Below are 25,711 nucleotides of genomic sequence, written 5' to 3' on the forward strand. Positions count from 1 at the left end.
AAAGTCATTTCCATAAAGGAAAACTAGAGAACGGCTCCTGATTTATAATGATTTTTTTCTACCTTGCATTGAAATGTGTAATTCAGGTTGATTTGTGGATGGTAAGTTATTAGGTAGCATGCTGTGAGCGGTAATGCAAGCGCGTACAAAAGAGCACTTTACATCAATGACATCAGCATGACTGTTTACATACAGTAGCGGGATATCCAGAACGAGATCTTTTCTTGTTCTCTGCAGTAGATCTCTTATTCATTTCTGATCTTATACACCATCAAAGAGAAATATAATTTCCTCTGGATTTATCACAGCAACCTACTGCCGGCAGTAATGGACTTGCTAATGTGGTCAGTGAAATGACTTGCCTTCCATGCACAAAGCGTAACAATGGCTTCGGGATACATATAATTATTCCGAGCAGTCTGTGGTTTTATTTGATATTGAAAATGTGATTACGGGATAAAGAAAGCATCATTTTCACATACTGTGGTATCACTTGGTTTTAACATTCTGATATGGTTTTCACTGTCCTGCTGACTTCTCAGGTAGATGCCAAAAAGATTGATCTAACCAATACAGTTTTACCCACTGTCAGTGCCAACTTTCTTCTCTTTTTTCTTTTCATGTCTGCATTTGGTAACCTGCATTGTTGCTCAGATCTCCCCAATTCCTCCTATTTTTCTAAGTGATGTGATACATTTGTCTCTGTCTTTAGACCAATTCTCCAGTTCTTTTTCTTTTCCTTGTTGGGGATCTTTGTGAGCGCTCTCTTAGAGCTGGTGTAGACGGCCATAGATTCTCTCATCCGAGAGAATTGGGCCAATTATGGATCAGAGTGTCAGCATAGTTTTCTCTGATTCTCTTGGATGAGGAGACGATGGAGAAAACAATTCTCCATCTTCTCCACTCTGTGGTTGCACTGAAATCGGACTCGAATCAAATTCGGGCATGCAGCAATTTTTTTCTGGGATAGACACTGTCCAAGGAAAAAAATTGGACATGTGCACGGCGCCATAGCATAATATTGGGCTAGGTGCGATCTGATGTTTTGTCGAATCGCATTCAGACCGAAAATACAATCGTCGGCATCTGCCCTTTGAACAAAACAAACCTATCTTAGATTTGATGGAGGTAGCTGGTCAATATGTCAATATTCAACACTTTAACAAGTCTTCCAACATGACCAAGAATATGGGCAAAGTCAAAAATTCATCTACAGATAGTTGTTCTAGGGGGCTAGCCCCATTTAGTATAGAGCAAAGTTTGGCTGGATGGATGAAACTCCCCTCATGTAGCTTTCTCCTTCAAAAGGTTTTCTAGGACTAACATTGACATCGCTGGGGGTTGTCTGGGACTAACATGTGAGATTGTTGAGGGTCCAACACTTGGCACCCCCTCCAATCAGTTTATATTTGCTCAGGTATTGGCCGGATGTAAGCAATGTATGGAGCCGAGCCCCGCTGCCGAGTACCGTAGTTTATTTCCCATTCAAATGCATTGGAGATAAACTACAGTACTCAGCAACGTCCACTAAACATGGCTTACATGGGAGTGGGGGAGTCGGACCCCTGCCGATCTCATATTGATGAGATTAAGTTATCAATATATCAGTCTTGGACAACCTTTTTACAAGGGTTTTTCACCCTTGGTGAAATCCTCAGCAGGTGCAGGTGCTTACCAAATCCTACACACCATGAGGATTCACCTCTGCTTACCGGTTCCAGCGGTCATCAAGTGATCCCAGTTATGCAATTTGCTTACTTGTGGTTATGTACTGACTAGTCTCATCCGACTTTTCTCAATAGAAGAGAATTGAGAGAAGCCGGATGAGACTAAACGGCATGTGACCACAGGTATGCAAATCGCATGGGACACACAGTGTAGTACAGCAGGGACGGCGCCAGGTTTTTGTGCGCCCCGAACGAAAGTCTCTGTGGGCCCCTTTAACACATACCATGATTCATCATGCACAGATATGACAGAGAAATATAGGTATAGGACAGTGCAAAAAAAAATTCACTTCTTACAATAGAGATCACTAATGTCATGTATGTAAATTCTACAATAGCTCAGAAACTGGTGGATCCTTGCAGCGCATAATCCATGCACTGGGGGAAATCAGAAGTCTGCAGTCACACAGACTGACACACAGACAGTATATTCTTCCATACAGTATTATGTGCACCACAGAGCGCTCCATACAGTATAATGGACCCCATATATAGCTCCATACAGTATAATAGACCCCATATATAGCTCTATACTGTATAATAGACCCCATATATAGCTCCATACTGTATAATGTGCCCCATATATAGCTCCACACAGCATAATGGACCCCATATATAGCTCCATACTGTATAATGCCCCCCATATATTGCTCCATACAGTATAATGAGCCCCATATATAGCTCCATACTGTATAATGGGCCCCATATATTGCTCCATACTGTATAATGGGCCCCATATATTGCTCCATACTGTATAATGGGCCCCATATATTGCTCCATACTGTATAATGGGCCCCATATGTTGCTCCATACTGTATAATGGGCCCCATATATAGCTCCATACTGTATAATGGGCCCCATATATAGCTCCATACTGTATAATGGGCCCCATATATTGCTCCATACTGTATAATGGGCCCCATATATATCTCCATACTGTATAATGGGCCCCATATATTGCTCCATACTGTATAATGGGCCCCATATATAGCTCCATACTGTATAATGGGCCCCATATATTGCTCCATACTGTATAATGGGCCCCATATATTGCTCCATACAGTATAATGGGCCCCATATATTGCTCCATACTGTATAATGGGCCCCATATATTGCTCCATACTGTATAATGGGCCCCATATATTGCTCCATACTGTATAATGGGCCCCATATATAGCTCCATACTGTATAATGGGCCCCATATATTGCTCAATACTGTATAATGGGCCCCATATATAGCTCCATACTGTATAATGGGCCCCATATATTGCTCCATACTGTATAATGGGCCCCATATATTGCTCCATACTGTATAATGGGCCCCATATATTGCTCCATACAGTATAATGGGCCCCATATATTGCTCCATACTGTATAATGGGCCCCATATATTGCTCCATACTGTATAATGGGCCCCATATATTGCTCCATACTGTATAATGGGCCCCATATATTGCTCCATTCAGTTCTTTAGACAAAACTGCACAGAAAAAATGTGACAAAAACATACATTCCCTTGTTTCCAAGAGCTAAAGAAATACTAACATCAGTGCAAGGTTAAAAAAAAAACAAAAAAACAAGTTCTTTCAAATCTGTTCAGGAGGAGAATATGGGGGATGGGAAACTTTATCTATTGAAGTGTTGCATAAAATCCTTTTCAGGGATAATACAAATAGGGTTGTGAGGTCAGACATGTCAAAGTCATGATGTATTCTATAGGCTTCCACATGGCTGTGTCACAATGAGCCCACACACATGCTGCATACATAGGCATCAATGAAAATGTGGATCTAAGAGATCAAAAATGAATCCATAAAAACATCATATATCATGTCTGTAATTTACGTCCTTAGGCACCAGGGTTCAGCTGCCCCTTGTATTTGATGGCTAACTCATGGCTATGCAAACTTATTTGACGTGCTAAGGGTCTCCATAAATACCCAAAATGTGGAACTCAAAATGTTGGTATGGTGAGAGAGGAGCCTAACGTTGGGCAATACGCACAGTCACATTATTTATACCAAACGCTTAACAATTTATCAAATTAACTTTAGAATTCATCTCATTTTAGAGGAAAATGCGGAATAAAGGATTATAACAGAATTCTATTATTGTGTTTTCTAAACTTGAATAACCAAAGCTATTATTATTTCTGCATAAAATCCAATTACGACTCTATTATCTCTCTGAATTTTCGCACACATTGATTTCTACTACAAATTCTACCATCATTTTCCAAGCACAAAGGAAGCCGGATGAATGAGTCCTGTTTAAAAATTGCCATAGAAACGTATCCCCATCACAAAATACCCCTATCTCTGCCAGATAAGATGCATTCTTTGGTTCTTAGGCAGATCCTTCATTGTGAGCCTTGATCTTTGCCTTAAAGAGAAGCTATCATAGCAAAATGACCTATTGTTTAATTCAGGTTTTTGTGTTACATGTATTTTTTTTTTTTAATTGGCATTTTTTTTTACATGTATCACAATTTTGATGAAAAAAAGTTGTAATTTTCACACTGACCCCTTGGGCTTTTTAGACTATATTTCCTGTGGTTTCAGGAAGAGTTTTCAGCAGGCTCCTTATCATCACAGGCAGGATTACAATGACAGGTAACCCCTCCATTCCCAGCTGATAACACAGGATCCACCATTCACAACAGATGACCCTGTTCCCTTTACAATGACCATAGCAAAGCATAGGATCTTAGTCATCACTCTATTGCTGATTTCAGGAGACTAAACTAACTATCAAATTAAAGGACTTAGTAATACTATGTTAAATATGTAAAATCTGCTGTCTTATAGTTCTTGAAAAAAGTTAGAAAGCAGTGTCCCCTATATGTAAATTGTTCACCAAGAGTCATCTAGGCGGCACTGGTGGGTAGAGAGTCATGGTGTCCTGGCTGTTGTTAGCATGCCCATTCTGCTTTGATTGACATCTAGCTTAGCAGAGGTAGTCCTGATATCGAATGCCCAGGGGGATATTAGCAAACAATGCCTGACGAAGGCAGACGCCGAAACGCGCGTCGGGGTTGGGCGCATCCTCGGTACTCTGCGTATACCTTTAGGTAATTATTTTGGAGGGTCTTATTGGAGACTGTATTTGGGCAGTATATATTTATAAAGATACTATCACTTGGTATTGTATTATCCAGCGATTATGCTGGTCTTTCTCCATCCCTCTCTACACTCTGCATGTGCACCTTAATGATATTATTGTTGTGTACCTTATCCATGCCACCTTTTGCATGCACCTCTTGCAAAAAATTTTTTGGAATGGCAGTATATTTATTAACTCTTTCTGTATTTATTAATTGTTACATATGTTTTCTTCCGTTCCCTATCCATGCATTTATCTGATGCTACTCAATTTTCTGCAGTTTGTCAGTCCCTTCGGTGTGCCCCTCTAAGTTCTGGTATTGTTCCCACCAATTTCTCCCTTATTTTATTTTATCATTTGGTATTTATTTAAATACAATTTTGGTTTTATCACTGGACTTATTTCGGGTGTTTTTCTTCGTTGTTGATGGTATTTTCCGATTGTCCTTGTTTAATTATCCATGTAGACACACACAGAGAGTATTTTGTACTTTTCATTTTATTTCACCTTATATATTATCCCGGATATTTTGTGTGTGTTCTTTGCTTTGAGGTTTTTCTTTGTTATTATCAAACAAAGGCAGAATGGCTGTGCCAACACACAAGACATCATAACCATTCCCTCTAGCTCCGCACAGATGACTCCCAGTGAGTGGTTTACATATAGTGCACTGTTTTATAACTTCTCATTATCCACCGTAAAAGGAAGTTAAGAAACGTGGCACCAAGGACTATGACATCATCGCTTTGGTTTTCTCTCTGAAACTCTAGTGATAGATGATGGCAAAGATGATGGCTCACCGTGAAGAAGCATAGAATGACTTCTGTCTAGACCGCACTTATATTCCTGTTTATTCACGTCGCTCATAGTCATCATTCTCCTGTATATTGCTTAAGGGTATATGACGGCCCCCACTGTGTACAGGTGATAGGTCTCCGGTAATTACAGATGGTCCTGTCACTTTTCGGAGAAGATGCCTTGTCTTGTGATGATGACACTTGGCAGCTCTCACACCTTGTTACTTACAATAAAATTGTTGAACAGGTGTCAATTTAATGAATGTAATAAGCAAAATGAATCATTTGTTTTCCGTACAACTTTCATACTCTCTCTGCCAAAGTAAATAGAATTTTCTCTTCTCGATCCCTCGAGGTCTCACCAGATGCAGAGATTTATGTTAGATTTTGGCTAATCTTTTACAAACTGGTAGCATCTGTTAGATTAAAACTCTTCTTCTCCATTTTATCTGAGTGTTAGACCTTTTTAGCAATCATTATTGTCTTGTCAATATCTTTGAAAATTGGCCAAATGGTGATTTTTTTGTTGTCGCAGTCCTGTCTGCGGGCTTTGGACATGGTGGTATTTAAAAAAAATAAAAAATAAATAATGAATTGTTCTCATTTTTGTGGTTGCTGTAAATCTAGTTAGCAACTCATATTTTTTAAATGGTGAAACCATTGTGTCCTCAGGGATCACGAAAAGGAAATGGCACACGTGTCAGGAAAGGGTTGTGTTGCTTCGTCTCATGTCCTTTTTTTCAGAGGAATCCAATGCCAATACTTACAGCTGATAAGAAAAAAATAATCCTCTTTTCTAGGCTTTAGCTTTGATTTAGAAAGTTCATTATTTTGATCTATTGATTATTATTTCAATTCCAACTTTTTTGACTATTGCCATTTAAGTTACAGTAGAAGTTTTAGAGCAGCGTTCCCCAAATCCAGTCCTCAAGAGCCGCCAACAGATCTTGTTTACAGGATTTCCTTAGTATTGTCCATATGATGGAAATATTATCAAGTCATCAGAAATAGTCACAGGTTCTCTCACCTGAAAATCCTGAAAACATGACCTTTTGGTGGCTCGTGAGTACTGGAACTGGGGGCCACTGTAGATGTTGGCATTGCTGTAAGGCTAGGTTCACATTGCTTAAGGCTAGGTTCACATTGCGTTAGGGCAATCTGTTTAGCGCTAGCGGATTGCGCTAACGCAATGTTTTTTTCGGGGCCACGTTTAGGGGTCGCGTTAATGTTCCCACTCTCGCAGATACCCGATCTGCGAGAGCGGGGAACGGACCTCGGGCGCACCGCGGACGCTGCAAGCAGCGTCCGCGGCGCATCACAAAAGAACGGCACATCGCTAGCGCGAGCCGAAAAAGGCACGCGCTAGCGATGCGCTACAGGTGAAATTTGCATTGCTGTCAATGGGTGCGCTAACGGACCCGTTGCACGGCGTTAATTGCGACATTTTCACCGTGCAACGCTGTCCGTTAGCGTGCACACATTAACGCAATGTGAACCTAGCCTTAGGCCATTATGACTAGGCGGCCATGGACAGATCTGTCCATAGTGAATCATTCTCCTGTACTTAGAGCATTCCTCCCTTGTGTACTTGGTTCTGGAATATATTACTGAAGCAGTACACTAAAGAGAACCAATTAAGACATAACATAGTAGATTGAGCCCAAAGACAAAATCACAAGTAGCCCATCCATGGCTATGCCAGTGGCACCATCTAGACAAGATCAAACTTACCCCTATAGACTTCTTACCTTCTCCATACCTTTAGGAAAATGTCTCGCTTGTTTTTTTGCTGAATAGAGTTCCTCTGTAAAAGGGAGACCTAAAAAGGTGTGGGCCATGCAATAAAAAAGTGATGGAACCAGCCAAGGTTAGGCCTCTTCTTTCCTAAAGCCTTATAGCAGCGACTCGGAGTTCCTCAATACTATGTATGCACATGGACTAAGCCCAGTGTTTTATAAAACCAGCTTAATACAGGTATCTGATGTAGACATCTTTTTATAATGATTTCTTACATATTCATATTATTCCAGGTCAGAAGATAGCAAGGTAAAGCTAAAGCTGACAAACCCAGAGAAAAAGATGATGACCATGAAGCCATATGAATCACTTTTCAAGGCAGAACACAGGTCGCCAAATGAAGATATACCTGCCGATCACAATGGTATGTGATACTTTCCATTCTGGAGCTTTACTATTGACTGGGAGATAAATATACGAAAGGTCATGTCTAATGATGAGCAAATATACTCTTTACTCGAGATTTCTCGAGCACGCTCGGGGGTCCTCCGAGTATTTTTTAGTGCTCGGAGATTTAGTTTTTTCGCCGCAGCTCAATGATTTACAGCTACTAGCCAGCTTGATTACATGTGGGGATTCCCTAGCAACCAGGCAACCCCCACATATACTTATTCTGGCTAACAGATGTAAATCATTCCGCTGCGGGAAGAAAAACTAAATCTCCGAGCACTAAAAAATACTCGGAGGACCCCCGAGCGTGCTCGAGAAATCTCGAGTAACGAGTATATTCGCTCATCACTAGTCATGTCTTATTGATGACACATGGAATTGCAAATCATAGTCAACCTTAATAATTATTATAAAAATTCTCACTCTGGCAGATAAAGATTGGCTACTGCCTCTTTTTTTGTATAAAGGTGATTTATTAAACCGTCAGTTAAAATATATAAATCGAGTTTCAACCGTAAATACCTGGTCGGCTTAGCTATAATTTTAAACCTATAGCTAATATTAAAACTTTCTCAAGCCCCTATTAAATTCAGGTAGAGAGATAGCCCAAGGTTTACATAGCTTTCTTGCCGTTACTTACATTGTCACCCTTGGGTACTGTTGACTAATAAATGCAATGAAGAACGTCTATCTCTCATACAGTTATTTTTTATATTTGAGGTTATCATAAGGAAGATTTTGGGATCTGACTTATAAAGTGACAAGATTTTATTTTCCTTAATAATGAATCATTGACCTGAATTGTAAAATGTGTTATTGTAGCAGAAGATCAGATATTTCGCTCTGTGGAAGGACAAGCAGCATCTGATGAAGAGGAGGACAAGTGGGCAGGGTATCCAGCAGATGCAATGCAAGGGATTTTATCCAGCATCTCATGCTGTGCAAGCGGGTATGTCATCTACAACGCTAGATATAAGATGATACACAAGGTTATTCTTGTGTAATATGGATAAAGGTGTTAGTTTTAGCTATAAAAGAGATAGTTAGAAAGTAAGATATAACAGATTCCCTTTAAAAATATATAAGCAAATATATTCATATTTACTAATGTACACACATTTTACACTAAAAGCACATACCGTACATATTAGACTAACGACAGTCTAAAGTGTATGGAGGCCTCCCCAAATCTCTACATGAGAGATGACATTGGGTGTAGATAAGGGTCCGACATGTCCAGTTTCAGAAGGCCAATCCTTTTGAGCTAGGTGAGATAGCCAGAGACCAAGGTCTATGTTTTGATTTTTTGACTTCAGGGGATGACTTCAGTCTTGAGAAAACCCCTTTGAAGGATAAGTCATGAAAGCACAGATCGTATATAAATGTATGGGTGGCACTGTGGGGCGTCCAATCCAGCCTCCATTCACATGTCGGTCGGTTGCTTTTACTGCCAAATTCTTTAAATGGAGGCCGTAAAACATGGTGTGAAGCTTATTTATGAAAATCCGTAATGATAAAGTTGTTGAAATCAAACTAGTTCACAATCGGCTTCCACAGCTACGAAATGCTCTTTCTTAACAGCTATTTTTCAACAAAATATGTAAAAGTTTATGAGGACCTTTTTATTTGACATAAAAATAAAGTATAACAATACTAGATCATTTACAAACATTTTATCTGTGTTTCTGAAAAGTTCACATTTCCATTCATGACATAAATCACGTCTCTTCTGTGCAACCCGATGATGTACTGTATATTCCCCAGAGCTTCCCTTAATGTCCTACCATAACGCCTGCATTATGCGGAGGTTATATACCTCTATCCAATATCACTTTAAATGCAGTAATAAAAAATAATGTGACGTTCCTTATATTCATGCGGGATTTTATCATCTCAGGTGCGAGGACAGGAGGATATGGAAGCTCTTGACTGATCTTATTGGAAGCGATGTTATTGATCCCCGGGATGTGCCTGCGTTATTGTTGGAAAGGATCTCCAAACTGACTGAAGAGCTGACAGTTAAAGAGCAGGAACTGAGGGATCTAGAAGTGCTGATGGAGGAGGTAATTAAAAGTCAGCGGTTACTGGTGATCCATCCACAGGTGATGACAGCAAGCATCACCTCCGGCCACCTCTAACTAGAGCCAGCTGGGACAACGCTTACGATGTGTTACCAAGATATACGGGCAGTCATTAGGAAAAAGCAGTTTGTTTCTATAAAGAAAGAAAATCATTCTTTCCTATGGAGAAACAAATACCCAACTGTTCTATAGCCTTCAAATGCGCCCTTTTGTGCCATTATACATGCACTTATATTACTCTGCAATTTAGATTTAAAAGGGCACTTCCATCCACGGAATATGCCATAATTGTGCACACCTCAATGGCACCAGCATCTAATTCAAGAACGGGGCCCAGTTGCGAGATTTTGATAGTAGAGAGGTGGTCCGATTTCTCCTACAAATTTATGGAAATTCCAACCAACTCTCCACCGGCAGTGTCACACATAAGGGTGGTGTTCTTTCTGTTTTGTGCAGGTCCAATTACCAGGATTCGCATATATCTGCATCATACAACATTTCTTTTTTTCTAGAATTATTACCTACTTGAAGCATTAATACGGACATATTAACCTTTTAGTACAAAGGTTAGCATGTTCAGGTAATACTAATACTGATTGGCAGCAAGATCTAAACTTCTTCATCGTAGAGCCACGTCAAGAACGGTTCTTCATACTTGTGTTATGGCATCTTTACACATTAGATAAAAGTTGGTCAAACATGTCTATTTGGGCAGAATCGGCCAACCATCTACTGTGTATAGGGGACTCCTCACTGTTCCCTCACAATTTGTATCTGTAGATATGAGGATCGGGCATTTGAAATTCAATTGCCAGATCCTTTTGTTGGAGATTTGCCACTCCTAGATGATTCTGGCAGAAGCTCTCTCTACGAGAACACAAAAATGCTCACCCCAGCCGAGTCTTTTTGTGTATGGTTCAGGCTACAGCTATCTAATGTGTGTGGCTAGTTTTAATTCAATCAGTGGATACCCATTTTTGTGGTGGCTACATAAGGTTGTGGCTACTATCTGGATCGCCTTGCCATATCAGCTGATTATGAAGGTCTCAGGTGGCATTACCCATCAGATAGCTGGGAGAGAAAGCCATTTCTCCTGATTCACCCATAAACATGCACGCTCATCTTAATCAGGCTTTTAAATTCCAAATGCCCAATCCATGTTTTCCTTGTCATCATCTGTTGGGAGAGAGTTATAAGGAACCCATTCACATTAAATGGTCCTGCCAATTTTAAAGAGTCTGGTCAACTTTACTAATGGCTACAGGTGCCTATATCTTTAGTAAATATGCCTTCAGTAGATATAGATCAATTGGTCTACTAATCCAATCTAATCTAATGTCTATAGACATTACATGAATGTTAGTGGACTCTGACAATTTAGGGGCCATCTGCTGAGAGGGTGCCTGTCTAGCCATTGTAGATTTTGAGGGAACAAGTATGGACCAGATGTTGGTTATCATTAAGCCCGATCCTGAGTTTCTTTGGAGGATAGGAACTGCTAAAGTTAAAGTTGTTTGGCAGCTGCATAAATTCCTGCCCAATCCAGCCATATCTCGTATGTGTTGTGTTTGGCTATCTAATACTTATATTTTATTAATATTCCTTTATTCTTTACACAATTTGAGTTGCTTTTTGGTATCCACAGATGTGTCTTTCCTTACCTTTCCTTTTGGCTTTACATATCGCAAGAACAGTAGTGTGAGCGAACAAGCTTTTAAAAAAAAGATTTTTTGATACTCTATTGGGAGTTTATACTGTCTGTGTCTGTGTCCAACCTGTGGTTCTGATGTGGGTTGCAGACTTTTAGGTGATGTGATATTGTATTTGTATCTCGAGAAGTTAAAGTCCTCGATGAAATTTTGTAAAGATAAGGATGGACACACCTAAACATCAACCTTTCGCAGAGATATTGATATTATCCTTTCCATTTTGCTAGATCAAGGAGCCATTCATTGACGAATTGGAAAGAAAGGTCGAGGATATTGAAATACTAAGGATAGACCTTCAGATGCTGGAGACAGAGAGAGTCCGTCTTTCGTTAGTTGAAGAAAAACTTCTTGATGTTTTACAGCTTCTTCAACAGCTACGGAATCTGGTAAGCAATTTGTCATCCAAGCTAAGCAATGCTAACATGATGTCTCATCACAACGACCCCTTAGATGAAAGCAGGCTCAGTGATTGACTGATTAACTGATTTCTGTCGGTTTGGTCGGAAAACCACCCGATGATCAGCAGTTTTAGATGGTGAAAGCCACAGCTGGGGCATAGATTGTACTTTATTGACCATACAATATCATTATTGACAGGTTGACAACTACTACACAAGAGATCTATATAAACAAATGATGAAGTCAGGGGTATATTTGTATTTGGCTAATTACATATTTGTAAAATATAAAATGTCAAATTAAAAAAATAATAGAAATTGCCTTGGAATGTGCTTGACTCTGCTATTCTACAGTAATAAGATCAAAGAAGGTGACAGGAACCCTTTAAAAGGAATCTATCAATAGGATAAACCAACCTTCCTAAGTTATCTATATGGGCATGTAGGTCACAGAAAGATAAATAAAATGATACCTTTATATATGTGATCTGATGTCCTATTCCTGGGAAATTTACGTTTTTTTTCATATGTAAATGAGCTTTTAAGATCTAGGAGCGGGACACAGATGTTCCTGGGAATCTGCCTCCAGAGCTTATTGTAAATGAAAGAAGCATTGCCAGTGTGAGTCATGTAATGACTGACAGTCTGCTTTCCTGTTCTACATGTGTCACACTGGTAATTTCTGTTTTTATTTACAATAATCTCTGGAGGCAGATGTCCGGCCCATAGATCTTAACGACTCTTTTACATATAAGAAAAAAGTGGATTTTTCTTGATTTATCTGCATTAAGATATAAGATCGGAGAAATCCGGGTATATATTTTTCTCAACAATACTTTTTATTGATTTTTAGCATCTATAATTATACAATAAAACTATATACACTTAGTTTACAAACGCTCAGGTTTAGTTTCCTTTCTTCCATTTTCAAAATGAAAGGATCACAAACAGAGTAATTGAAAAAGAAAAAGAGAATAGAAACACATAATTTCTCAACTACCCTCCCTCTACCCTGACATGCAGGATATACTATTTATTTTTCCAGTGTTCACTTCTATCCTATCATCCTCTTGACCAAAGTAACCCTTCGCGTGTTGCACTTCCTTATTTAATCTCTATACATCAGGGTATCATGTTATTCAGCTTCCCATCACCTACAAGCCCATATAGACGGCTTAGGAGGGTTTATCCTACTGACAGATTCCCTTTAGGTCAACGTAATATGACTCGTTAGATGCATTAATTTTTTTTCCAGTTTTCATACGTTTTTATTAGAAACTCCAGGACAATCTTCAATGAGATAATCTTGGGCTTCTGAACTTCTTTTTTTTCCAGCACCTACAATAGCTTTGGCTATACCCTTCTTTGACTCTGCTCATTTTGTTGTTCTCTTCATTACACTGTTTTCTGGAAGTATATTTCTTCTCTACTCAAGGAAAAGCAAAACCCTAGCATGAAGTTTTTCTTATTATGAAATTGTACCACAAATGTGAAATACAGTATTTGCTTGGTCCACAATGGGTTTTATTTGATTTGATAAGTCTAGCAATGCTTTTCTTGAACACTCCATTGAACAGCCTAGGGCATCAGAATAAGAAGGTCTCAACTCTAGATCCTGACGTATATCCCACAAACAAGATGATATTTGCAGCCACAACCAGCAGAGAACTGCTCTTCTCCAGGACAGTCAGAAGCTGTCTCAGACTTGTAGATTTAGAATATTAATACATAATAAAAAATGGATGCTGTGGAAATTCTGAAGAGCAAGAACTATCAGAATATGTAGCGTTTGCCTTTCAGGATTTGGACTTATTCAATTTTCAGCTCCCAGACTCGGTTGACCCTTGTCTGTCATTCAATAGCATTTTATAGATTTTTATAGTCCGTCGTCAAGAATATTTCAAATATTCTGTCAATGCCTCTGCATCCCTCCGCTGTGACTTTCTCAGTCGTTCTCTATGAATATGTATGTGTGTGATTCTCTAGAAGCGCTGAGTCGGAAATAAATATTGTTCTTTTAAATATAAGTAACGGCATGGAGAGAAGCTGGAGGATCCTAAGACAATGTCGGACCATTTACCGCTGAGACACGCTGTAAATATAGTGTTTTCTATGGCGTATCTTTTCTTCAGGACGTTTCATGGAAATGAGACTTTACTTAATGGGCGCCGCAAATTACAGTATTTTAATACCTCTATTTATATGCAGTAGACTTGTTAACATTCGCAACCATTCAGTGATCCATTCTACACCGAGAAACACATTAAGGTAATAAATGTAGAGCATTTCATATTTGTAGCTGTTTGCATAAAACAGGAGGAAAAGTTCACTACGAGTCTTGAGGGTTTTATGTGGCAAGTAGCCATTAGCGAGGATTGCATCTGCCAAAATTCGATTTGGGCCAAATTTAATATGGCGAATCTGAATTTTTGGAAAAATTAGTAGTGAATTAAAATTGTCACACATGGGTTCACTTATTTCTAATAGTCATTGCTCCTTTGACTACAGTTAGATAATAAAACCTAGAATAATAAAAACATACAGCCTACTAATAGGTATAAATATATTTTTGTTGAGTGAAAATATATATTATAAAACATAGAAAAAGTCATAAAACCAATGGGGAGCTACATAACAAAATATGAAAGTTAAGTCAGCTATGGGGCCACACCTAGAAGTATGTAAAAAGCATTTGAAATCGTGATAGACGTAACATACAAAATACAAGGAGCATTGGGGTGCTGAGTCACTTCTCACTGAGAAGTCAAGGAGTCTGAGGTCAAATTCCAGGAGGCTAAAGGTACCTTCACACTGAGCGACTTTACAACGAGAACGACAGCGATCCGTGACGTTGCAGCGTCCTGGATAGCGATCTCGTTGTGTTTGACACGCAGCAGCGATCTGGATCCCGCTGTGATATCGCTGGTCGGAGCTAGAAGTCCAGAACTTTATTTGGTCGTCAGATTGGTGTGTATCGTTGTGTTTGACAGCAAAAGCAACGATGCCTGCAATGTTTTACAATGGTAACCAGGGTAAATATCGGGTTACTAAGTGCAGGGCCGCGCTTAGTAACCCGATATTTACCCTGGTTACCATTGTAAAAGTAAAAAAAAAAACACTACATACTCACCTTCTGATGTCTATGAGAAGAAAACTCCGGCACACTCTAAATGAAGGATTTCAAAGTTTATTTTCCAATGTGATGAAAAAATGGGGTTTCAAAAAATGAATAAACGCATAAATCTTCAATACACTTGATTTGGACACATACAATTTCTTTCTCAACGTTTCGGCTAAAAAGTGCCTTTTTCAAGAGATTAAATGTCCTTCTGAAATATACATAAACACAATGTGCATGAAATTTCATAAACAGAAAATAAATAAACCAGCATCATACAAGAAGATGTCCTATAGAACGATAGAAAAATGAGGGAGAACATTTTATCATGTCCCCCTACTATGTGTGAGAAGTCGAACCACAGTAATGTCACTGGACTAGTTATAAATTCTTGAGGCTTATAATATATAAAAAAATCCCAAAGTAAATATCAGTCTTAGGAAAATGACGGTCCCCTCTGAGTACACATCAAGGAAAAAAAGGGGTAATATACATATATGTATACCAAATGCATGCACTAATTATAGGACACCTCACACCGATATATTCTTTAGAAAACAGACTATTGACTATAGACCGCACCAAAAGGTGTAAAAAAGGTGAGAACCATACTTATGGGTATGAAGAGCCAGGCGGGGAAACCCACTGTTGAAATAAATGTACAAAGAGTTCACTACAAATAAGCGCTGATGTATACATACCAAAAGAGCAAACTAGCGCATGGCCTGCTAGAGTTCTAGGAGTGCGGCTGTATCTGCAATACCTTAAGTAGAGACGTCTCACTGGGGCATGGTATCCAAAACAGAGGACCGGAGAGCCGAGACCGCTGTGTAGGAGGCACGTGTGCAAGTCGGCGTGCTGGCGGCTATTTACCTGATAGGAATGAGAGTGGTTCCGGGTGAGGGAAAGACACGTAAACCGGAAGTAGGTAAGAGCCGGGGGGCCGAGGAAAGCCGGAAAGTACCGAAGCAGTGCGCATGCGCCGTGAGATCCAAAGCCAAGTACTAAGTTCCGCTTGTGCTTGTAAATGCACGCGCTGCTGCCGAGAGCTTCTCTGCACTGACTGTCAGTGCCGGCCGTAAAGCAGAGCACAGCAGTGACGTCACCGCTGTTACTGCCGGGTGCCGGCGCTGACAAATTCAGTGCAGGAAGAGCTCTCGGCAGCAGCGCAGCATTAGCAAGCGCTCCTGCCGAAAGCAGTTTAACCCTGTGGACGCCGGGGGACGTGACAGACATCAGAAGGTGAGTATGTAGTGTTTTTTTTTTACTTTTACAATGGTAACCAGGGTAAATATCAGGTTACTAAGCGCGGCTCTGCACTTAGTAACCCGATGTTTACCCTGGTTACCCAGGTGCTGCAGGGGGATTTCGGCATCGTTGAAGACAGTTTCAATGATGCCGAAGTCGTTCCCCTGATCGTTGGTCGCTGGAGAGAGCTGTCTGTGTGACAGCTCCCCAGCGACCTAAACATCGACGCTGCAGCGATCGGCTCGTTGTCTATATCGCTGCAGCATCGCTGAGTGTGACGGTACCTTTAGTCATAGAAAAAGGGAAAAAAAAAGGATTGTCAACGGCAAAATCTGGGGTCAGGAAACCAAGTTCAGAGTGCGTCAAGGCAAAAAGGGGTAATTCAAATGTGTAGTTAAAAAGGTAAATCCAAGGTCCGGCAACAAAGATCAGAATACAGAGTACAGAGCAAACACATCACCGAGCTTAAAGCTACAACTGGTAATGTCTGATAATAGCCAGCTATATACTCTGGTAATAACCCATAACGGGTGACATCTGTTGAACCCTACAGACCCAGCCAGATTGGGCAGCTGGGTTGTCAATCACAATACTGGCAGCTCAGATAGGATGATTGGGTTGTCACTCACAATACTGACAGCTCAGCATGCCCCTGATCGTATAGGGCGGCTGAGCTGTCACTCACAGCGTGGTGGAATTGTGACAAGTATGACCAAGGTATATATGGTATCTGCAGCGCCCCAGAGTCCTGGTCGTTGCAGTAATGTCGCTCTGCCACTAAGGGGAGTGATGTTACGTCTGATTGCACTAAAGGAGTTCACCTGACCAGGTAACACTCACACTACACTTCACACTCCGGCCACCAGGGAGAGTGGTTCTATCTAGTAGGCCACTCCTCACACTCTGGTAAAACTGGGGGTTGGACAGAAAGACAGGGAGAAGTAACTGGGAAGAGCTAGAGAGAGGACCTGTCAGAGATGGGATCCTGACAGATTCCTAAGAAAGGACAAAAAGTGAGAAAACGGGAATACAGCAAAGAGGCGATAGGACCAGAAGTAGTCATGCTGTAAGATCGAGGCAACATCCTTCTGAGGCGCAAACAGTCGGTGGCCGGAACGCAGAGAAAGTAAGAGACTTTAAGCATTACTTCAAACCACGGCAGGACAGCGAATTATAGGTTGGCTGTCTCACTAAAACACCTAAGCAGACAACGGAGGCAGCTGTGGGAGAGGGGCGACTCTAGGGTCCCGGAAGAACTCCAGGCCTACCCCGTCATACGGGTGCGTCCTAACCATATCATCTGGGGGACGGAGAGAACGAACATCAGAGACAGACAGAATCAGTTGTGAGGACTATCCTGGGGTGCTCAGCAGGGAAGGACTACAACACACAGCGCTAGAAGGTAGACACTGATTCCCACCTGCAAAGGGAACTCCGGATGTGCCGTTGGACCGGCCGGTCTCAGCCAGCCCTGTTAACAGTGCTCTGGATTGGGTACCTCCAAACCTTCAGTAAAAAGGTAAAGAGACTGCAACCTGGTGTCCTTGTTATTTACTGCGACCGGCACCACACCACAACAGCATCACTCTCCACCTTCATTGGACACCTCTCAGCAGGGTCACGGGCTGGGTCTAGCCACCGTGACAACCCCAGACCTAAGACACAGAGGCCCGGTACCGGGTGCCCCTCGGCCCTGCGGCAGTGGGGGCGCTCCATATCTAGTATAGGCAATGTATAACAATACATCTCAGAAATAAGAAATGGAGAACCAATAGTAAATACAGCTATAGAAAATAGTATTGCTAATCGAAAATTATCATAAACATAGCTGAACCTGTCCAATCAGGAGCTCCCACTCCTACGTACGTTTCACCTGAGCTTTCTCCAGTATTGAGGGATACGTTTCGCCTGAGCTTTCTCAAGGAGTCATGCTTTTGCTGCTTTTGATACCCACTCGAAACATACAGTATACTGAGATTACTCTGTTGTGTTTTTTTTGTAGGTTATTAGCATTATATTATGTCTGATAGGATATTTCTTCAGTGTGGATGCTAAATATACCATTAAGTCTTCTCCTGCCATCAATCTTCTATGATGGGAGCAGGTAGTATGAAAACTACCTGTTTTATTGTAATAAATTATTATTGTGCTTGAGTTATTGTAATACATAAAGTTAAATGATAAAAAAAATAGAATAATTAGGGTGCAGTATATTCAAATATATCTGGCCGCCCAAGTTCCTCAATGACTCCCTCAGCAGCTTGTATGTAAAACCAAAATATTATACTTAGAAAGTTCATAATAGCTCAGTGCATAAAGTTTCTGATATAGCCAGCCACCCATAGTGTAACTTTACTGCCGTAGTGCACAAATAATAAGGCTTATAAAAGTGTGAGTCAATGTGAATATACAGTAAACAGTATATTAACCTCTTTGCGACCCAGCCTGTTTTCACCTTTCTGACCCAGCCAATTTTTACAATTCTGACCACTGTCCCTTTATGAAGGTAATAACTCTGGAACGCTTCAACGGATCCCACTGATTCTGAGATTGTTTTCTCGTGACATATTGTACTTTATGATAGCAGTAAAATTTCCTCGATATGACTTGTGTCTTTTTGTGAAAAAAAAACGGAAATATGGCAAAAATTTTGAAAATTTCACAATTTTCCACTTTCAGTTTTTAAGCCCTTAAATCAGAGAGTCATATCGCACAAAATAGTTAATAAGTAACATTTCCCACATGTCTATTTTACATCAGCAGAATTTTGGAACCACAATTTTTTTGTTAGGAAGTTATAAGGGTTAAAAGTTGACTAGTGATTTCTCGTTTTTTCAACAAATTTTACAAAACCATTTGTGAGACCACATCACATTTGAAGTGACTTTTAGGGGCCTAAATGATAGAAAATACCCAAAAGTGGCACCATTCTAAAAACTGAACCCCTCAAGGTACTCAAAACCACATTCAAGAAGTTTATTAACCCTTCAGGTGCTTCACAGGAATTTTTGGAATGTTTAAAAAAAATTTACTTTTTTTCACAAAAAATTTACTTCAGATTCAATTTGTTTTATTTTACCAAGGGTAACAGGAGAAACTGGACCCCAAAAGTTGTTGTACAATTTGTCGTGAGTACGCTGATACCCCATATGTGGGGGAACCATGGCATGGCAGAGCTCGGAAGGGAAGGAGCGCCATTGACTTTTTCAATACAAAATTGGCTGGAATTGAGATAATAATTTTATTTATATAGCACCAACATATTCTGCAGTGCTTGAGATCAGATGCCATGTCGTGTTTGGAGAGCCCCTGATGTGCCTAAACAGTGGAAACCCCCAATTCTAACTCCAACCCTAACCCCAACACACCCCTAAGCCTAATCCCAACCCTAACCATAACCCTAACCACAAACCTAACCCTAACACACCCTTGACCCTAACCTCAACCCTAACCCTAATCCCAACCCTAACCCCAATGGGAAAATGGAAATAAATAATTTTTTTTAATTTTATTATTTTTCTCTAACTAAGGGGGTGATGAAGGTGGGTTTGATTTACTAGTGGGGTTTTATAGCGGGATTTTATGTTTGGCAGCTGTCACACACTAAAAGACGCTTTTTATTGCAAAAAATAGTTTTTGCATCACCACATTTTGAGAGCTATAATTTTTCCATATTTTGGTCCACAGAGTCACGTGAGGTCTTGTTTTTTGCGGGATGAGTTGATGTTTTTATTGGTACCATTTTTGGGCACATAACATTTTTTTATTGCTTTTTATTCCGATTATTAGGAGGTAGAATGAACAAAAACAAGCAATTCATGAAATTCTTTTGGGTGGGCCATTTATACCGTTCCGCGTTTGGTAAAATTGATAAAGCAGTTTTATTCTTCGGGTCAGTACGATTACAGCGATACCTCATTTATATCATTTTTATGTTTTGGCGCTTTTATACAATAAAAACTATTTTATAGGAAAAATTATTATTTTTGCATTGCTTTATTCTGAGAGCTATAACTTTTTTATTTTTCCGGTGATGGAGCTATATGGCGGCTTGTTTTTTGCGGCACAAGATGACATTTTCAGCGCTACCACATTTATTTATATCCGTCTTTTTGATCGAGTGCTATTCCACTTTTTGTTCGGCGGTATAATGATAAAGCATTGTTTGTTTGCCTTTTTTTTAATGATTTTCACTAAAGGGGTTAACTAGTGGGACAGTTTTATAGGTCTTGTCGTTACGGACATGGCGATACCAAATATGTGTAGTTTTATTGTTTTTTTTAATTTACATAAATATATGTATTTATTGGATTTATTTAACTTTTTTTTTCTTTATTTGGGATTTTTTTTTAAATATTTTTGCACATTATATATATATTTTTTTTAACTTTTTACATTGTCCCAGGTTGGGACATTACTATATAAAGTCAGATCGCTGATCTGACACTTTGCATAGCACAGTGTCAGATCAGCGATCTGACAGGCAGTGTAGGAGGCTTGCCGGTGCCTGCTCTCAGCAGGCGCTAGCAGCCACCTCACTGAAGGACCCGGAAGGACCCCGCGGCCATCTTGGAGCTGGGGGTCTCCATGGAGGCCACAGGAACAATGCGATCGCAGATCGCGTTGTTCCAGTGGGAGAGCGCAGGGAGTCCCCTCCCTGTGCGACTGTTCTCTATACTGACAGCGGCATCAGAGGGGTTAAATGCCCATGATCAGTGCTAGCGCCGATCGTGGGCGTTGCTGCGGGGTGTCAGCTGTCACATACAGCTGACACCAGCACCCGATCACCGCGGTGCTCAGCGTGAGGCCGCAGTGATCGTGCCGCCGTACTAGTACTGCTCTGGACGGAAATGCAGTTCCTGCAGAGCAGTATTAGTACGGCGAAGGTCGGGAAGTACCGGGGGGGGGGGGGGGGAAGAAAACAGTGGGCCCCTCTGAAAAATTCATGATGGGGACGTCAACGATTTAAAGGGTAGTCTCAACGTAGAGCGATGATTGACCGTTCAGACCAACAAGCGTGGTTGAGCCACTGGCCAGAACTGTGCACTTTCCAAATGCGGAAGCAGAGCGCAGGGGTACAGCAATTAACCAGCTTCAGGCCACCTCTGATAAGACTGCAGAAGTGTCCGATAACATAGACAATAAGCAGTAAACCGTAAAATTGAAAATACCTCCGTTCTTTGGAATGGAAAGGATGTTTTATAAGATATATATTGCAAAGTTATTTGTTTCTATGAGCACTTTGAGATTTTACTGATTTATGATGTTGGAACAGCACCTTTAAATGTCTTGCATGGTACTGCTGACCTCGCTTTTGTTGCAGAGGTGCCTTAGGGATCACTTAGACATTAGGGTCCGAGGAATCTATAGTATACATTATGATAATGTCCCTCCTAACTTTAACGGTACAATGTCGATTGTGTCCCATTACTGGTGTCCTTGATCCCAACTATTGGGCTCCCATAATAATAAACATATAGAATAATATCATCCATAATCCCATCATACCATTAATATTATCAGTCATAATCCCATCATACTGTTTAATAATTTCAGTGATAATCCCGTCATACTGTTAAATATTACCAGCTATAATCCCATCATACTGTTTAATAATACCATCCATAATCCCGTCATACTGTTAAATATTACCAGCTATAATTCCATCACACTGTTTAATAATACCAGCTATAATCCCATCATATTGTTTAATAATACCAGTCATAATCCTGTAATACTGTTTGATATTACCAGCTATGAGCCCATCATACTGTTTAATAGCACCAGCTATAATCCTATCAAACTGTTTAATATTACCATCCATAATCCCATCCTACTGTTTAATAATTTCAGTGATAATCCCGTCATACTACTTAATATTACCAGCTAAAATCCCGCCATACTATTTAATAGTACCAGCTATAATCCCATCATACTGTTTAATACCAGTTATAATCCCATCATACTGTTTAATCCCAGCTGTAATCAATTCGTACCATTTAATACCAGCTATAATCCCGTCATACTGTATAACACCAGTTATAATCCCATCATACTGTTTACTCCCAGCTGTAATCAATTCGTACCATTTAATATCAGCTATAATCCCGTCATACTGTTTGATATTATCAGCTATAATCCCGTCATACTGTTTAATCCCAGCTATAATCCCATCATACTGTTTGATATTACCCTAAGGTATCCTCCCAGCCCTGTACTGCCACCATAATATACTCCATATCTCTATATTTTCCCTTAAATATATATATTTCCCTGTAAAATGTGCGGGAGGAAACCACAGAACCAGCCGGTGTCAGACAGCAATGGATGCCAGATGGAGGACAGAACAGAGGTGTGACCAGAGCCTGCTTTCTAGTTGTCCCACATTGTATTGAATTTGTCTGTGATTTCTTTGCCGCCATCAATCAAAATATTAAGAAATCAGCAAAAAAAACCCTTCTGTAATATTCTATTAGGCATGAAGCCACGACATCTCATTTAGTTCCAGCTGAGACAGTGCGGAGTAATGTGTGCAGCGCTCATTATATCGTGCCGATGCCATTGTGGAATGCCGCCATAAATCAACACGCCGTTATTTGCATTTTGTCCCTTGCTTTGGATTCTGTGCACCTTAGTGATGGATTGTCACAAGTCACTCATTTTATTTTTATGGTTTTATTTTAGGAAATCCCTCATCAGGAATTGGGAAGAGTTTTATTGAATACCTTGGAGAGATGCCGAGAGCCGAGGCACGGTAAGAGAATAGATGAACGGACGATGGCCACTGTCCATACTGAGGATAGTACTGGCCAGCTGGACTTTTACATGGTGGCACCATTTCATTAACAGGTCTCAATAATGGTAGTTGTTAACTTCTCACAATGACTGTGGTGGTCTTTTTTCCTTCCCGACACGGCAGTTTTCTTTATTTGCTCTTTATTTTTTTCCTGTCCTTCTTCCAAGAGCCATAACTTTTTTTCCCATCAATATATTTGTTTGAGGGCTTGATTTTTTTTATTATTTTTTTTATTTTACGGGACGACTTGTAGTTTTTAATGACCATCCATTTCATCAAGTGAAGTACTTGAAAGCAAGAAAAAAAATTTCAAATGCGGCACAATTGCATAAAAACAAAAAAACAAGTGCAATTCCACAATTGGTTTTTGAGTTTTGTTTTTCCAGCGTTGTTTAAAAGATAAAAATGACCTGGTATATGATTTAAAAAATTAGGGAATTTGTAAAAAAAATTGCTTTTGTCATCATTTCCTGAGACCCGTAACATTTTCAAATTTTGGTCGATGGAGCTGTGTATGGGCTTGTCTTCTGTGCCCTGCTCTGATGCTTCTATTGAATCCATTTGGGAGTAGATAGGATGTTTTGATCGACTCTTATTGTATTTTTTTTTTCACTGTGTTGGAGAGGCTGAAAAACGTCAATTTTAGTGTTTTCATCTAATTTCTCATTACGCCATTTACTGATTGGGTTAATTTTGTATTTTGATCAGACTTTTATGGATGTAGTGATGCTGCATATGTGTAATTCTTATTTTATATTTTTTTAATGTATTTTTTACGGGGATGATTTTAATTTATATATATATATATTTTTTTTTTAAATTATTTTCTTCTGTATTTTGTAGTCCCCTCTAAGGGACTTGAACCTGTAATCATCTGATCACTTGTACTATACAGAGCAATACCATAGGGGTGCAGATGGCCAGTTATAACAGTAAGCCCGCCGCCGCCATACCACACACTTTAAATGTTGCTGTCATAGATTGACAGGTTAACAGCCGCAGGTGGAGCTCCACTTTCACTTGCGGCTATTAACAGCAGATGATGGCTGACTAAATGCTTAGGCTGAGAATCCGTCAAGTTTACTATGTTGTTCTGATGTTTTTCTTTGTGGACAGTGACAAGCAAGGCCTGGCATGTCAGAGTGAGGAGACTTATAAGCCATACATGCTCCTCTGGGAATTCAAATATGCAAATTGCCTCTTGTTAGAGAGAAAGAGGAGTGGAACTCTAGCGCCACCAACTGGAAACAGAAACTTTTAGGGGCAATGCTAGCAATAAAAGGCACTAGAGTTTTAGTCTTCTTCCTCCCTGATATACTATATATATATATATATATATATATATATATATATATATATATATATATATATATATATATATATATATATATTAGTGGAGGTGCGTTTTCTTGAATTATTTTCACCAGGTAATGATTTTGTCAGAATGTACTTAATTATGCAGTCACTAATATAACCTTTTAATGCCTTTTCTTTTCTTTTTTTTAGGAAAAGAACACATCTTTGATGTTTTGGACACTTTATACCATGAATTATCAGTCTGCGAATTACTTCATCACCAACACAGTGAAGAAGAAATAGAAGAAGAAGAAGAGGAGGAGGAGAGCGGGCAGTCGCTGACTGGCTCCATCGTCATATCTTGCTAAACAACAGCACCATCTATGGGTCATTGGTGACAGTGCATCTCGGGTGAAGGCGGAACTACACCGTGAGAAACTGTGAGTTTCATCAGGGCAATAGGATTGGTTGACAAGGAGAAACCAACACTAATCAATCTCCCTCAAGCTCCACTATCTGAATCACACAGGGTTCGGGGGCGAAGAATTTCGGGGAAGCAAATGAGCGCGTGAACCACTTTCATTGGCCGACAGAGATGAAAAATTATTTATTCTGCTCTACCTGCAGATGCTCTACGTGTCTGAGAAGAGTTCATCACTCAGCGCTGCCGGTGACACAGTGACAGAAAATTGGAATATATTTCAAAATTAAAATGAAAATACAGCATTAAAAATGACAGATGTCCCCAGGCGAGGAGCGCCCGGCTGTAATGGACGGCAGAGCTAATAAACTTATGGTTCACCAGTTTACACATCCCATGACTGGGACTAGTGATGATGTATGATGTATGATGAAAAGATCGATAAATCTCACAAATGGCTCTGTAAGGGACAAAGCTGACGGAGCAATGAAGTGATGACATTACATGTCACTATAAGCTACCAAACTTCATTTGTTTCTCCCCTGTGATCATTTCTCACCTACATATTCTATTGTATACACTGTATAAAAGGGTAAATGTCTGAGTTAGGCCGGGATCAGAAGAGCAAATGCAAAATTGTCCGCATTTCATCAAGAAAAACAAACAATTATTCATCTCTATTGACCATTTTCTACATTATGGCTGCAGGATGATTTGTCTGAGAATGTATCAGTGACCTCATTCTGAGGGGGAGTTTAAAACTCTGATTTTTGCAAACTCGTTTGTGCTGATTTACGACCACAGATCACATCAAAGTTGAGCTGAACATTG

General features: G+C 40.0%; 1 protein-coding gene across 1 annotated transcript in view; it reads left to right on the forward strand.

Annotated features, from left to right (window-relative positions):
• EFCC1 (EF-hand and coiled-coil domain containing 1) overlaps window positions 1-25,305 on the forward strand; it is a 107,293-nt gene extending 81,988 nt beyond the window's left edge. Inside the window, exons 3-8 of the mRNA XM_077278784.1 lie at window positions 7,657-7,787; window positions 8,636-8,762; window positions 9,711-9,876; window positions 11,831-11,989; window positions 23,052-23,121; window positions 24,670-25,305. Of these exons, the coding sequence (XP_077134899.1) occupies window positions 7,657-7,787; window positions 8,636-8,762; window positions 9,711-9,876; window positions 11,831-11,989; window positions 23,052-23,121; window positions 24,670-24,827 (811 nt within the window). The 3' untranslated portion in view covers window positions 24,828-25,305. The remainder of the gene's footprint in view (window positions 1-7,656; window positions 7,788-8,635; window positions 8,763-9,710; window positions 9,877-11,830; window positions 11,990-23,051; window positions 23,122-24,669) is intronic.
• The last annotated feature ends 406 nt before the right edge of the window (window positions 25,306-25,711 follow it).

Source organism: Ranitomeya variabilis, chromosome 8 (genome assembly GCF_051348905.1).
Source record: "Ranitomeya variabilis isolate aRanVar5 chromosome 8, aRanVar5.hap1, whole genome shotgun sequence".
NCBI classification, from domain to species: Eukaryota; Metazoa; Chordata; class Amphibia; order Anura; family Dendrobatidae; genus Ranitomeya; species Ranitomeya variabilis.